Source organism: Drosophila novamexicana, unplaced genomic scaffold (assembly GCF_003285875.2).
Source record: "Drosophila novamexicana strain 15010-1031.04,08,12 unplaced genomic scaffold, DnovRS2.1 tig00000877-arrow-arrow-pilon, whole genome shotgun sequence".
Taxonomy (NCBI): Eukaryota; Metazoa; Arthropoda; class Insecta; order Diptera; family Drosophilidae; genus Drosophila; species Drosophila novamexicana.
Genome location: NW_020824831.1, coordinates 1,488,674 through 1,503,091, shown reverse-complemented (window position 1 = coordinate 1,503,091; position 14,418 = coordinate 1,488,674). Strand labels below are relative to the sequence as shown.

Below are 14,418 nucleotides of genomic sequence, written 5' to 3'. Positions count from 1 at the left end.
TATTAAGGCGCCTGCCGAGCTATCTAAGACTCGGACCTGTAAAAGAGACATACTATTGGCATTGCGGCTACCGGTGTGATGTGGTTTACTATCTTGTGGACTTGTTCGATAGTGCTGTGAACCAAGGATCCACTGAATTAGGCACAGTTTAACATAAAGAAAAACTGATTTTAATCCCGATTTATACGAAACACAATGCTCACGGAACCCCCCTATGCAAACTTTTTTACGGCCCACACATGAGGTAAACAATAAATTATAAAAGAAACAACAGAATAATGTTAATAAATTAGACTCAGCACGTCAAGAACATTATACGAACAATATGTTTTAAGTTTTATTCGTTTTGCTTGAAACTAAATTTTAAAACCCCACATGAAACTCCATATGAAAGTTTTTTGTGTATCATACGATCGGCTCAAAAAATAATTCCATCTATTAATTATCAGAGATCGGTGTGAAAATACATTTGAGACGCGGCTCATACTTTTCGCAATATCTACTCCTCTTGGATGATAAATGCGGGTCAAAGGTTAAATGGCTCAAGTTATGTGTGTAACCTCATTCGCAAAAAACCATAAGAAAATTCATTGGAGGTGGGAATAGACATGGAGTTTAGGATGGTACGGAAAGACTTAAATTTGTCACGGGTGACAACTGGATGGAAAAGAATAATGAATAATGAATAATTTGCACGGGCAAGACCGGGAAATAATAGCTAGCTATATAATATTTATATTAATAAATCTTAGACGAGTAGGGAAGTGGAATAAGATACTTTTTACCACAAGTCAAAGAACTCTCCAGTTCCGTCCGTCTGCTGTGTGAAATACTCTTAAATTGGTAAAGCTTTAAACGTAAAATCAGCTTAGTTTTCTATCAACCTTAGGTATTTACTGTTTGTTTGTTTTAATATAACAGTTTATACATATATGTATGTATGTACATGCATATCACACATGTTCATCTGAGTTTTTATGTATGTATAAAAAAACTTGTATATGCATGTTTAAATATAATTATACATTTACATACATACATGTATGTATGTACATACAAAATCGTTAAAAATGCTATTGGGCTGTAAACGAAAACAGCTGAGCACGTTCAATTAGCAACAAGTTGTGTAGAGAATCAAAATATCATTACTCGATTCAGTATCTACATTTTTAGATTACATAGTTGATTAGAGCAATTACGATAAAATTTTGGCAAATACTTTTTGCGCGGCCCGATACGAAGCCGGTAATGATTGCCTGAATATCGACAACAGACAAAGAGAATAGATGTATGTATGTATTCATATGTACAAACAGGGTAATTACATAGCAGCTACGTTATGTTCTACCAATTATGAAGGTATGTATGTATATCTTAATTAGTTGTGCGCTCTTAGGCTGTTAAATGTTTGGGACAGCAAATGATTTGAGTAAACGGCACAGCTGTTCAGTGTTTAACAACACCGTCTTGACCAGTGGGAGAGCCACAGAGAGTCACAATGCGAGCTGCGGTTGTCGAAGAGTTGTCAGCAGTTTCGACGCGCACAACACGTACCTGATTTGCTATCGAAATATATTATATTGAACATATTTTCGAGATAATTTTAGGAAATGCTATAAAAAAATAACTGTAAATATACAAGTTTAAAGTTACCCTTGCTGCTTTTGGTGAATACAATAATAACTTATATACAGTATCTTACAAATGGACTGTTGTCAACTGCACAAGTTGTTGACAACCCTGTTTTACTCTCGCGCCGTCGCTGTACACGTCATCAGCTGAGCAGCAACTGCATAGAAGTGCGAATTGTTATTGTTGTACAGTGTTTTTTTCTCTTACAATTGCAATTGCGACTATATAATTTGTGTAATGTTTCGTCGCACAACTAATTGCAATTTGGGGCAGGCAATAGTGCAACACGTGAAATAACCAAAAAGTGGCGTCTAAAAATAGGAATACACTGACGAAACACGCACGTCCGTGACATTGATTCACATTCAAAGAGGCAGAGAGAAAGCAGCTGCTGGCAGCGAGTAAAAGCAAAAATAAAACGAGGAAGTGTCCGTATGTAGCCACCCGCCGCCAGTATCAGCTGCTCGCTCTGGCCGCAAGCAAAAAATTTAATATTATTTTGTGTAAGACAGGCGTGGGCAGAACAATTTTTAGGTTTTTTAACATTCCTTACACTAATATCGTCAAGAAAGGGACCTAAAATCAAAACAGCGTTGGCGGAACGGCTTCGAAAAGCTCAACTGGAATCTGAAAGCTGGAAGCAACTGAGCCCACAGAAACTGGCGACGCAGTGCATTTAATCAAGTCATTTTGTGTTGTGTAATCGGCAAGTGAACGGAAAATTCGCATTCAATATGTCAGAAAAAGAGCCCAGCAAGAAAAAGACACCGCCCAAGGGTATGAAATATCTGATTGGAGGTGCTAGTGGCATGGGCGCAACCCTGTGCGTCCAGCCACTGGATCTTGTCAAGAATAGAATGCAAATTGCCGGAGCCGGTAGTGGTAAGAAGGAATTTCGCAACTCTTTCCACTGCATTCAGACCGTGATCAGCCGCGAGGGACCTCTTGCATTATACCAGGGCCTTTCAGCAGCTCTGCTGAGGCAAGCGACCTACACCACCGGACGACTGGGTGTCTACACTTACCTCAACGAGGAATATCGAAGTCGCACCAATCGCGATCCCAATGTGCTGGCCAGCATGGCCATGGGCACTATAGCCGGTGCCTGTGGTGCGTTCATCGGCACGCCAGCAGAGGTGGCGCTAATTCGCATGACTTCAGATGGACGCCTGCCTCTGGAAGAGCGACGCAACTACAAAAATGTGGGCAATGCTCTGGCGCGTATAACGCGCGAGGAGGGCCTAACAGCATTGTGGCGCGGCTGTTTGCCCACCGTTGGTCGAGCCATGGTGGTGAACATGACCCAATTGGCCAGCTATTCCCAATTCAAAAGCTATTTCCGTACTGGGCCGCTACAAATGGACGAAGGCATCAAACTACACTTTTTCGCCAGCATGCTGAGCGGACTGCTAACTACGATAACATCGATGCCGCTGGACATTGCCAAGACGCGCATCCAAAACATGAAATTGGTAGACGGAAAACCAGAGTATAAGGGCACAATGGATGTGCTACTCCGGGTTGCACGTCACGAGGGCATTTTCTCGCTTTGGAAGGGCTTTACGCCATACTACTTCCGCTTGGGCCCGCACACGGTGTTGACCTTCATCCTGATGGAACAGCTCAACGATGCCTTCAACAAGTACGTGCTGGGCGTGGAAAAGCGCGGTTCTGGAATATGAGGGGAGTCATGCAACTATAGCAAGCTGTGTGGCCTTGTTGTTGTTAAAGATTAGCCGCAATTCTATACACTGTTAGCCAATAGGTTCAAAGTTTAAACTGCATATTCCAAACAACTCCCCGAACGATGAACCAAATCATGGACAATACGAGAGTTAATAATTTTATACATATTTGTATTTACGATAATATCCAAAGTGGGGCATTTAAATGTCGGAAACTCCGGTGACAATATTACAAAATTATGAGTGTCTGTTGTGGAAGTTTTTTTTTATAAAATATATATGTAATTGATATAACGCCTTAAGCAAAAAGTTAATTCTGAATAAAGCACAATAATGAAGCATTATGTTACCCTGTCTCACAGCACAAAAATACATGTAATCTGATTGCTGATTTACGATGTTTACGTTCCATCTCTAGGCCGGACTGTTTGAATACGGCGCGTATCTCGTGTTACGGCCTGTCGTGTATTTCTGGATATTTGCACCTACCTACACACTGGTATTAAATAACACATTTAATATGCTAGGCTAAAGTCTGCTAATTCCTCCGATAAGCATTATCACTAGCCATGTTACTTAATATGGAAAATATTAAAATTCTGCCATACATAGCTGCAGGTATTCCTACGCATTCATCATTTTTGTTTTCTTTGATAACAGAGCACTGATAACCTCTGGGAACAGGTCTACTTGGCCGTGCTTGATACTTTACCCATATACAAAGTGTAAAATACATAAGTGAATTTCATACAATTTAATGTTGGTCACTTTGACAAAAAAAATCAACTTTTTAATGCTTCACATGTAATATTTCCTTCCCTTTTTTGTTACTTTTTATACCCTGAACCTATTAAAAATGGGTATAAGGGTATATTGTATTTGTGCAAAAGCCAAATGTATGTAACAGGCAAAGGGAAGCTTCTCCGACCCCATAAAGTATATATATTCTTGATCAGCATAATTAGCCGAGTCGATCTAGCCATGTCCGTCTGTCTGTCTGTCCGTCCGTCCGTCCGTCCGTATGTATTAGATGTAGGTGCTCCTAGTTTCCGCGCAGATCGAGTTTGTTTCCTATAATCGATAACTTACTCCGTTTCCAAGCAATCGATAAAAATCGATATCGATATCCTGTTTTTTGGGCAATTTTGGTAAATAATAAGAGCTAGAGTCACCAAACTTGACATATAGCTTCTAAAATAGAATATATATATGCATTTGATGTTGGAAGAAGAGGGTTCAGGGTATCCCCTAGTCGGGAGCTCCCGACTAGAACGTCTTACTTGTTTTTATTGTTTTTGGGGGTATTACAATTTTGCTACGAGAATTTAACGTTTAACAGAATAAATACTTGGAGTTTTTTGGGTCTTGAAGACGCCTTTACAAATGTGAACAAGTAAATAAAATTATGATTATGCCGCGGATCAGCTTTTCCACCAGATTTATATAACACTTGTATTTTTCGACGCAACTTGCTTTGCGAGCGTCCCGCCCACTTGTTGTTTTATATGTAACATACATATATAGATGAAAGTACCCATCATCCACGGGGTCAATTTTTATATTGTTGGAATTCACCATGCTCCCGTTCCCCAAGTCATCTATTAATTAACAATCCATTACTATATCCATTATATCACAGGATCTTACCTCGTCTTGGTGTTAACTTTCAACGCAAGAGTAAACATTTGAGCTGTGTAGCTTTTATTGTATATTCTTTGCGCTTATCGCCATTCAGTCAGTCAGTCATTCAGGAGAAGCTTATAGATTGACAATTGACATCTATATTTGGTTCTTAAAAGTAGTTCAGCCTAGAAGCTAAGCTTATGCATGGATAGTATGTGGACCCGATTACAATAACAATCAACGGGCAAAGGAATAGTAGAGCAAGTCTGGAAAATGGAGTTGTTCCATAAGCTAGTTTTTCGCATGTCAGATTTTGGATAAGATCGGAAAATTAATATGCGCAAGGGTATATAGTCATTGTGGCCATGCTCAGAATATTTATTTTGCATATTGTGTTAATACCCATTGCAAGTGGGTTAATAAGGTCTTGTGTGTCAAAGTCATATTTATGCCCCTTAAATTTCATGGTGATCGGACAAGTTATTCAACTTTAACTTTCCAATACTGTGGCGCAGACAGAAAAAGCTGCGCAGCCTTATTGGGTTGTATTTTTTTTTAAGAATTCAAATATAAAATATTATATTGACTGTGGAGTACAGGGTGTTTTGTAGTCGAGCACACGCGACTACGTGGTTCTTGTTTAATTTATAAGTCTGTTAACTGAAGCGTTACGATTGTTAAGAAGTTGAAGCGAGATATATGCTCCCTAGTTGAAATAAAGGAAGCCGTCGTTGGCCACAAACGAACATCGCATTTAATATTCAGTTATTGGTGTGTGAGCAGGAGGCAGCTGCTTGGCGTGAACTGTTTCTCTTGCCAGATATTATTTGCGTAATAAAATTTTCAGCTTGCGTAACTACGGGGGTGTGGAGCTCAGTAGGATATGCCCGCAACCTCTTCGGCTATAACAAATCAAAAGTTTATCCCATAAATAAATGAAAATAAAAAGCTTATGACCAGCGGGCACAGCCAGGTCGGGGTCTGCGTGGCATTTAACGCTTGCTTTTTGTTGTAGTAGCCAGATTAAGTTGGCGCCCACTTAAAATTCAGAAGATGTTATCCTGCGGAGTGTGCCGTTGGCTGCCCAAGTTCAACTTCAACTACACTTGCGGCTAATTAAACTCTTCTGTGCTCTTCCATTCCACACACAGTTGGGGGACTCCTAGGAGCCCTCTGATTTGAAACTGGCTTCGATGATCCACGAAGTGACGAAGCTGCACTTTGATAGCACTTATAGCTCGTTTGTGGGTCCATAGCTTTTACAAACATATATACTGTTTCATTTAGTGAGCGGTTCTCACAGTCGTACAGAGAAATCGCAAAAAGAACAATTTTGCCGCAGCAGTCCAGCATTGGCTTCAAACTGTGCAAATTGCACTTTAGAATCTATTAAACATGCGTTTTTTAATTAACATTCCCAAAGAGACTAGCACTGAGCGGAAAATGCGGATACTTTCACATGAATCCATGTAAATGTAATTCGATTGACTTCACTTTTGCAAACACAGACACACTCACACACAAACATACACAGCACGGCACACGCAAATGCAATAAACTCGCTTTAGGCTCTAATGAAAGCGAGATTTTCACATGGCCCATGGGCTTTCCTTCAATTAGCTCTTTTTTTCGTTTGTATCATTTGTATCGAAACACTTAAGTTTTAATGCAACTACCGAAAGAATATTAATTATATTATTGGGAAAACCGAATTGGTTTGGTTCTGAAATAAACGTTTTTTTTTACTTAACCGAGATCGAATAAGTTGGGTAAAAAACCTCCAAACGTTTTTAGTTAACGAGCACACAAAAATGTATGTAATAGATATAAGAAGCAGCTCTGACCCTATAATGAATGTATATGTATATATAAACATATATTAAGATACATATACATATATTAAGAATATATATATATATATATATTTTTGTATTTTTTACTGCATTGATTAGGAGTTATTGTCTATGGATTTCAATGGCAAATGCAATTGGGCATAAATATTATTAATGTCCACTATGTTGTTTTGTTTATGTTTTGTTCGTTTTATCATTGTTTCACTGGATTTCACAAAGGGGCGTCCCAGCGCTAAATACACTGCTTGGTTTACAAAATTAAGCCGCATTGATTTTGAACAATAATGCGACTGCAAAACGAGCCAAAACATCAACAAGGCAGCTGCGAATTCAGCTCGTGTCCTGAAGGCCGCAGATGTTTCAGGCGAAAGCGTCCAATGCCCGGCCCCGGCTCATAATTCATCTCGCTCAGTTAACAGTTGGGTTGAGTTGGATGGCGGGTTGATGGGCTAGGAGCCATCTACAGTTGCCAACGCTGGCCATTTGGGTGTGTATTGTTTTTCTGGTGCTCGTTTTTGTAACGTTAATTGCAATACGATGCTCAGCGGCCCTGGGCGGCAAACTAATTGCTTTTGCAGAATATTTCAAACGCGAAACTTTTTTATTTGAAAATTTATGAACGTGTTTAGTAGTGGCTGCTCCTCAGTATGCCACAAAGTATTCTATTACATAGATTCATTATCAGCAATAGAAACACCAGCAAGGGCAATGCAATTTTCATGCTTGCCTACTTTAATGTCGCGACATAAGCGCCATGTCGGCAGCCAAAAGCGGAAACGGAAATGCAGAACAACTGCTCCGTTGTTCTACGGCTGCTCTACTGTTGTGGTCTGTTGTGTTGTGTTGTCGCCGCTTGTTGTCTGCTCTGAGTTTTGTTTTGCTGTTTTCCAACGTTCTTTCACATTTTAACTGTGTCTCATCCGCTGGTTACGCTGGATACCGAACAACCCAACCCAAATTTCCTTAGCTATGACTGTTTTCCCATTAGCCTTGTACATAACGTTAAACTAGCGCTCGAGATTAAGTTCAGTAAACTTGAAAGTAGACAAGAGTATGCTACAAACTTTTGCCCCAGTGCAAACTTTTAAATTGATTAGTAGCTGCTACACAGAATATTCGGTTCCCTTCTTAACGAGTCCCGCCCATTGGCAGACAACTGGCTGCATTTCAATTAGCCATCCTCAAGCAAAGTGCTCATGCCCAGCGCATGTTTAATGTTTTTCGTTGGCGTTCGAAGCAAAAGTTTTTCTCTGGGTGGGAACGTCTTTATATGTCGTCGCCTTGTCAGCTTCATTACGGACACACTTCTAATGGTGCTCAGTGCAGTAAGCATAGATTTGGCAATCGAGTGGAATATGTATTTCAAAAAGTGACAAGCTCAACTGTTGGGTGAGTGCAACATTGGAGCCCTGAGCTACTGAACGATATTATATTTCAACTAAAGAGTGTGTCCTTTTATCAGCTCGAAAGTATTTAAAAAAAAAACTGGCTTAAGCATTTGTAAAAATAAATTGACCCTTTTATGAAATAAATAAGTATATTCTGTGGTCTATAGTAGGTTTCGTATTGGAACTTTGCTTAACACTAAATTTAACGTAGTTCCAGGCTAGACACCTTTAAGTTTAATAGATATTGAAAGTAGTAGTAGTATACTTTAGGTATTAGCATAATTGAACCCAGCTGAATATACCTTAAATTCCGAGAAATCTTCTGGACTAATAAAGCAAATTCGGTTTTAATTGGAGTTTTTACATTGTTATATTTTCATTGCAATGGGCAATGTAAAAGTATAAGCGAAATTGGAGGCAACAAATTGAGCATAAAAGTCCACAACAAAGAGAGGACATAAATATACAGAACAACTTTTAGTGAACCATTTATATTTTTTATAAACATTTAACATGGTCCTTGAGCCGACTTACCAATGCTCATTACAACAAGTAATCATTGTATACGGATACATTCCGTTGGAACCTTGTGTATTGAATTCTAATTTAAATTGTTAACAATTTCTCAACAAGCATTTCAAAATCGCATTTGTTAAATACTCGTTTCTAATTTTACGGTTTCTATGAAAATAAACATTTTCCGTGATGCCACGGAATGAGTCCCGACTCCAGAAGTTTGTGCATTCTCGTTCGTGTGTGCGTTTGCACAGTTATGTCATTTGTCAAGTTGAGTAGCTGTTGCAACCAATCTCGTCCACAGTTCGAAAGCCAGAACCGCACAACTTTAACCCGAAAGCAAATGAACTTTTTTTTTATTGACTGGCAAACTTTTGAACAATGGCACTTTTTATTAATGTGTTCTCAGTACCGTATTTAGCTAATAAATTTCCCCCATTTTTCCGTTCCCATTAACTTTCAATTCTCATTGTTTTAACTTTGGCTTTGATTTTGCAGAGCGGGCAGATTGACAGTTTGCAAAATTGTAAAAAAGAAAAGTTCTCAATCTACACGCCCCTTCCGTCCTGCCCTCTTTTGCTTTTAATCCTAGATGCTGCCTCTCGCGCCCTTCATACTTGTGACATTTAAAAGTGATTTGATTTAATTTTATAACACTGCAACATGGCTTATTTAAAATGCACTTTAATTTATTTAATTGAATTCCATTTGCTAAGCCTTGCAAACGAGTCTTACTTTGTGTGCGTTTATTTTCTATTATTTCTAATATTTTTTTGTTGTTGTTTTTTTTTTTGACGTAGCTCGGATTTATTAAAGCATTAAATTTAAGACATGCAATTTAGTGTCAAAGCGGGCAGCTTTACGGCAACAACAACAACAACAATAACAACTACGACCCCAACAATCACCAGTGGTAGTGTCAATGTCGCTGTTAAAGCTGCGGCTGCCCTTTGTTTTTGTTCCGTTCCGTTGTTGTTGTTGTTTTCGCTGCTGTTGCTGCTGCTGCTGGCACAGGACCAGGACATGTACGTGATTACCATGGGAGGCCAGTGCAACAGCGGGTGGTCCTTTTGGCTGGATTCTGGCCGTTACTCCTGGTGCCGTTTGGCAAACTGAATGAGCCTGTAATTTGTACTTGCACTCATGAACAAGGGTATCTTCCCCCTGTCTGTATGTGTGTGCGTGAAGTTATTCAGCAAAAAATACGGAAAAAATGTCGAGGCAAAAGGCAAAGGACTGGGTCTCCACCCTGCCAAGGTCAGCCCAAGGATAACGCATATTTACGTGTTGCCCCTCCCACTCCAAACGTCGACACTTTGGCAAGCAGCGCCCCGTGATATTTCATGCTTTTGTTTAGCTGCCTCTCACGCACACACACGCACCCGCACATATCTACGGCTTTGTTGTTGTTTTTTTTTTTCAATTTTATATATTGCAGAAGGCAAGGAAATGGCACATGTTTGTGTTTGTCCTGATGCTGGCGATAATCCACTGATGTCATTTATTTGGCTCGCTGCGTCGACGCCTCATCCGATGCAATCCTCCTTCTCCCCCCCATCCCCCTTACCTGCTGCCACTGGCCAGGCCAGACTTTATAGCCTTATATCTCTATCAACAGCTTGAAGCTTTGAGAATTGCTCACTGACGCAGAGTAAAATTCACGCTTCAATTGAAAATTGCGTGCGTGATATTTAGAACAATGTGTTGTCATCGCAGCAGTCCCAAAAAAAGGGCCAACTCCCATAACAATAACAAGTCAACAACTTTCTACATATTGATACAAGGACTGATGCCCCCGACGCATAGCCAAAAATGTTTTTGTATGCCCCAACATAATGTATTGGAACTTATGAATAAACATGTTACTGAAAGGGTATTTCGGACTTACACATATTCTTGACAATTGGTTATAAACTGAACACGTATTCAGACAATCGAACGAACCTGTGAAAATAATTTTGAATCGTATAGGACGCCAATCTAAACTGTTTTATTCACACATTCCTATATAGAAGATCAATTTATAAAATAAAAAACAAAACTCTCTTCTACTATGTTAAGATTTTTATGCAAAAATAAAATCATATTTAACTTGTTCAACCATACTGTTAGGGTATGCATTCTTCAGTTATTTTAAAAAGTTCTTCCTTATGTTATTCTTTCACTTTCATGTATACATGTTGCCGTGCTGTGCCGTTTGGTAATCATTCGAATGGCTTCTAATAACATTGAGGTGGATGCTTATATTTATAAATTGTTAAATATAAGCCAAGGTTCCCGGGCATAATAGAAATTCTGAAAGCATCCAACGAAAATAGCAACGCGTTGTATATATTGTGTACAGATATGGAAAATCGGCAGAAAGCACACAAACCGGCCTCAATTGGCCCATCGAGCCGAGGCAATGAGCAGTAACAGGCAGAAGGCAGCAGTCAACAGCATCCTGGCAATGGCAACTTAATGCCAACCAGACTTCGAGATGGCAGGCAGCGAGTGTCAGGGAGGAGTTGCAACACGGAGCGGCCTCCACACAGTTCATTGAGTTCGACTTGCTGTTTGTTTTATTTCCAGACGCGCTTTAATGTCGTTTATATTTATACAATTTAGGGCCGCTTCCCCAGAGCAAGAGCCAAGTGCAAGTGCCGCATTGTGGGTTCACCAACATCATCTTTCGTGCTCACTCCTCCTGGCCTCAATGAACGGGTCGATAGATTTTTACAGCATGCCTTCCTTTTATGACAAGGACAATAACTCCTTTGCCAGCCTTTTGTGTTTACGCATTCGCCGCAGTTCATCAATTTATTTAGCATTTTTATGCGCTTTGCCAACTCGAAATTGTTTAAAACGAGCTATATTGATTTAATTAACGTCCTTAAACGGCCCTAAAGGGAACCAATGTTCCAGTACCAAGCGCTTTGCCCACTTTAGGTACATGCATATTCAATTTGATTGAGCTTCTTCCATTTGAGGACTCTAACAGCATTTTCATGTACGCCTTTTATGTACGGGTTAACAAAAAGAAAATAAAAAGATTATAAATCAAATATTGAATTTTTTAAAATTAATTTAAAACTTCGTTATGGCAATTTTGCAGGATTACCAATGGCAAGTATAATTTTAGTTTATCCATAGTGCAATGTAACATTTTATACTTTGGTAAAGTCAATATATATATATTTATATATAAATATATTAAAATGCATTATTATTAGTTTTTGCTATGCAATTTCTTTTTAAAGAATTTATTTCTGAAAGCTACTATAAATAATAACTAGCAACCTAGAGGCATTTTAACTTTTACAATTTCATTATAGTAAAATCGCGACTCTTGTCAGCATTTCATTTATTTACCTCTTCACCAAGCCATGGTGCTGTATTCCTGAAAAAAAGGCAGGCGCCCTAATTGATAACAATAAAAACCAGTCGAGCAATACAACTTTTTAAATGAAAATTATCTTTAATTCGCTTCACTGACGACTAGGGCTAATTTATAATAATAAGCATGATGGGAGCAAAATGATTGAAGCTTATGAGAGCAATTTGAACCTATTTCAATTATGTGAGACTTAAGCAAATGGCTGCAACACCAGCCAGGAGAACTGTCAAAAACACATTCATGCCACCATCTACGGGAAAAATTGAGAAGATAAATGGCATAAACATAATTAAATTTAAGCAAATTGGGCCCGTTTTCGGTATATGGGTTATTTAGAAGGGCGATCCCTTCGGGCAACTGAACAATAGGGGTTCGGGCTCAAATTCCTTAGACACAGGCCAGCTCAAATAATGGGTTAGGTTTATTGATTAATTATAAGCGAATGCTGACAATAGCTTTTCTTGAGGAACTCTGGTAAAATGTACTGCTACATTTTAAAAATATCTCTATACGAATTATCTTTTTTGCCAGATAACCTAACAAATGCGATTAATATTTGTATTTAATTTATAATTATGAACTAGTAAAATAGAACAATCTGATATTTTTTCATATACATGTGTGTGTACTGCTATGATAAACTACACACACACATGCCCACACACAGAAAGTCACACTAACATACTGCACAAGCCACACGCAATAATCATAACAACCGAATAACCGAAATCCCTTCACAAACACAACTCCCACTCACTATCACACACATACACACACACACAACAGACACACACACACACACGCTTGCCATGCCCCAAGGGTCTAGAGAATTACGCCCGCGCATTTGGTTGAAGCCACCAACAAAGTCATCAGGACAATGATTGCTCTGGCCTTATATATTGGCAAACAAATTCGCTGAGCAGCTGAAAAAGCGCAGGGAACCCGTCCAATGCCAACACCAGGACCCAGGGACGCACACGCATTTCGGTTCATTAACCAACCCAACAAGAGAAGCTAGGAAAACAAAAAAAAAAAAAAACTGAGAATAGAGAATCGAGAAAGCGAGAAACTGTAAAGAACTAGCAGCAACGGGAAACAAAATTACCAAAAGCAAATAAAATGTTTTCGAGGGTTTGACGCTGCTTCAAATTCCGTTTGGGTGATAAGTGGCTCACTCCAAAGTTTTGCCCCTAATCCTCCCTTGCCCCGCCAACAGTCGCATAAGCTTAAGATCTGTGCAGTTTGCGATTTGATAGCCCCCTGCGCTATGCAACGTTTCTTTTTTATTAGTTCTGCGCTTATCCGCCATTTTGACAGTCGTTATTTGGCTGATTACAACAAGGACAATGCCCAGGCAGTCATTCTCTGTGTGTATATGTCGTTGTGGTGGCAACTGCTGATGTGTAACCACTGCTACACTATGCAACAAATTTGCTGCGCATTGTAATACTAGAATACTATAAGTGGAGAAGCTTTAGCCAATTATAAATATGTGAGGTACTACATATACATATCCGTTGATTTAGTTTCCAGTTTATAAGCTAAAAAGAGGTTTAGGTTTTTAATTTATTTGGTTGAGTGGTAGCATAGTGTTATTTTGGACCAAACTGCTTTAACTTTAGTCGCTTTTGTGGGTCATTAGTGCGTTGTGTTGCGTAGGTTTTGGTCGGTGGTTGGTCTCTGGCTTATTTTCTCATTAGTTAGTTGATGCACGTTGCGCGATTTGTCCCCACAATGTTAGCGAAACGATCCAATTTTCGGTGGGGCACGCACTCAGCTTAAACTTTATGGAGCTCAACATGGCAGGAAATTCCGGCAGCTGCTTGCAGTTGGCGCTTGGCTGTTACCAGTTGTTTTAGATGCGTTGCTTGCATTTCGCGCTTTGCTGACTGCATTCATCTTGGACCCCAAACCCCACATCTCCTCGCACCGGCAGACTGACTCGCTGACGGACTGAGTGTCTGCTTGAGCGACAGCTGCACAATGCAACCCCTGAGTGGCTTGTGGCACTTGCAATTGCAACTCTATTGCTTGCCCTCACCCAACCACCCAGACAAGACACCAGAATGTTAACTGAAAACTGTAAACTTTATGTCTGTAGTTTGGCCTCTGCCCCTCGTTGCAATCTTCACTAATGTGTGTGTATCTTTTTGTTGCGTGTCCATCACAAACATAAAGTGTTTTTTTGCGTGCTGCAAGCCACCAAAAGTTCGCACTTGGGCGCAACCAAAAAAAAAAAAGCTTTGGATGCTCGACCAGCTGAAATTTAAATAATGTGAGGTCAGGCTCGAGTTACTGTTTCAATATGTTTTAATCTTAATACACATAGTTACACATATACATAC

General features: G+C 39.5%; 1 protein-coding gene across 1 annotated transcript; it reads left to right on the top strand.

Annotated features, from left to right (window-relative positions):
- Positions 1-1,815: 1,815 nt before the first annotated feature.
- LOC115764970 (mitochondrial 2-oxoglutarate/malate carrier protein) lies at positions 1,816-3,671 on the top strand. The gene has a single exon (XM_030708294.1). The coding sequence runs from the start codon at positions 2,367-2,369 to the stop codon at positions 3,312-3,314; it is 948 nt and encodes a 315-aa protein (XP_030564154.1). The 5' UTR covers positions 1,816-2,366; the 3' UTR covers positions 3,315-3,671.
- The last annotated feature ends 10,747 nt before the right edge of the window (positions 3,672-14,418 follow it).

Bases quoted from the DNA above. Each gene is read 5' to 3' on its own strand.
- LOC115764970 (XM_030708294.1), top strand. From the start codon at position 2,367: ATGTCAGAAAAAGAGCCCAGCAAGAAAAAGACACCGCCCAAGGGTATG.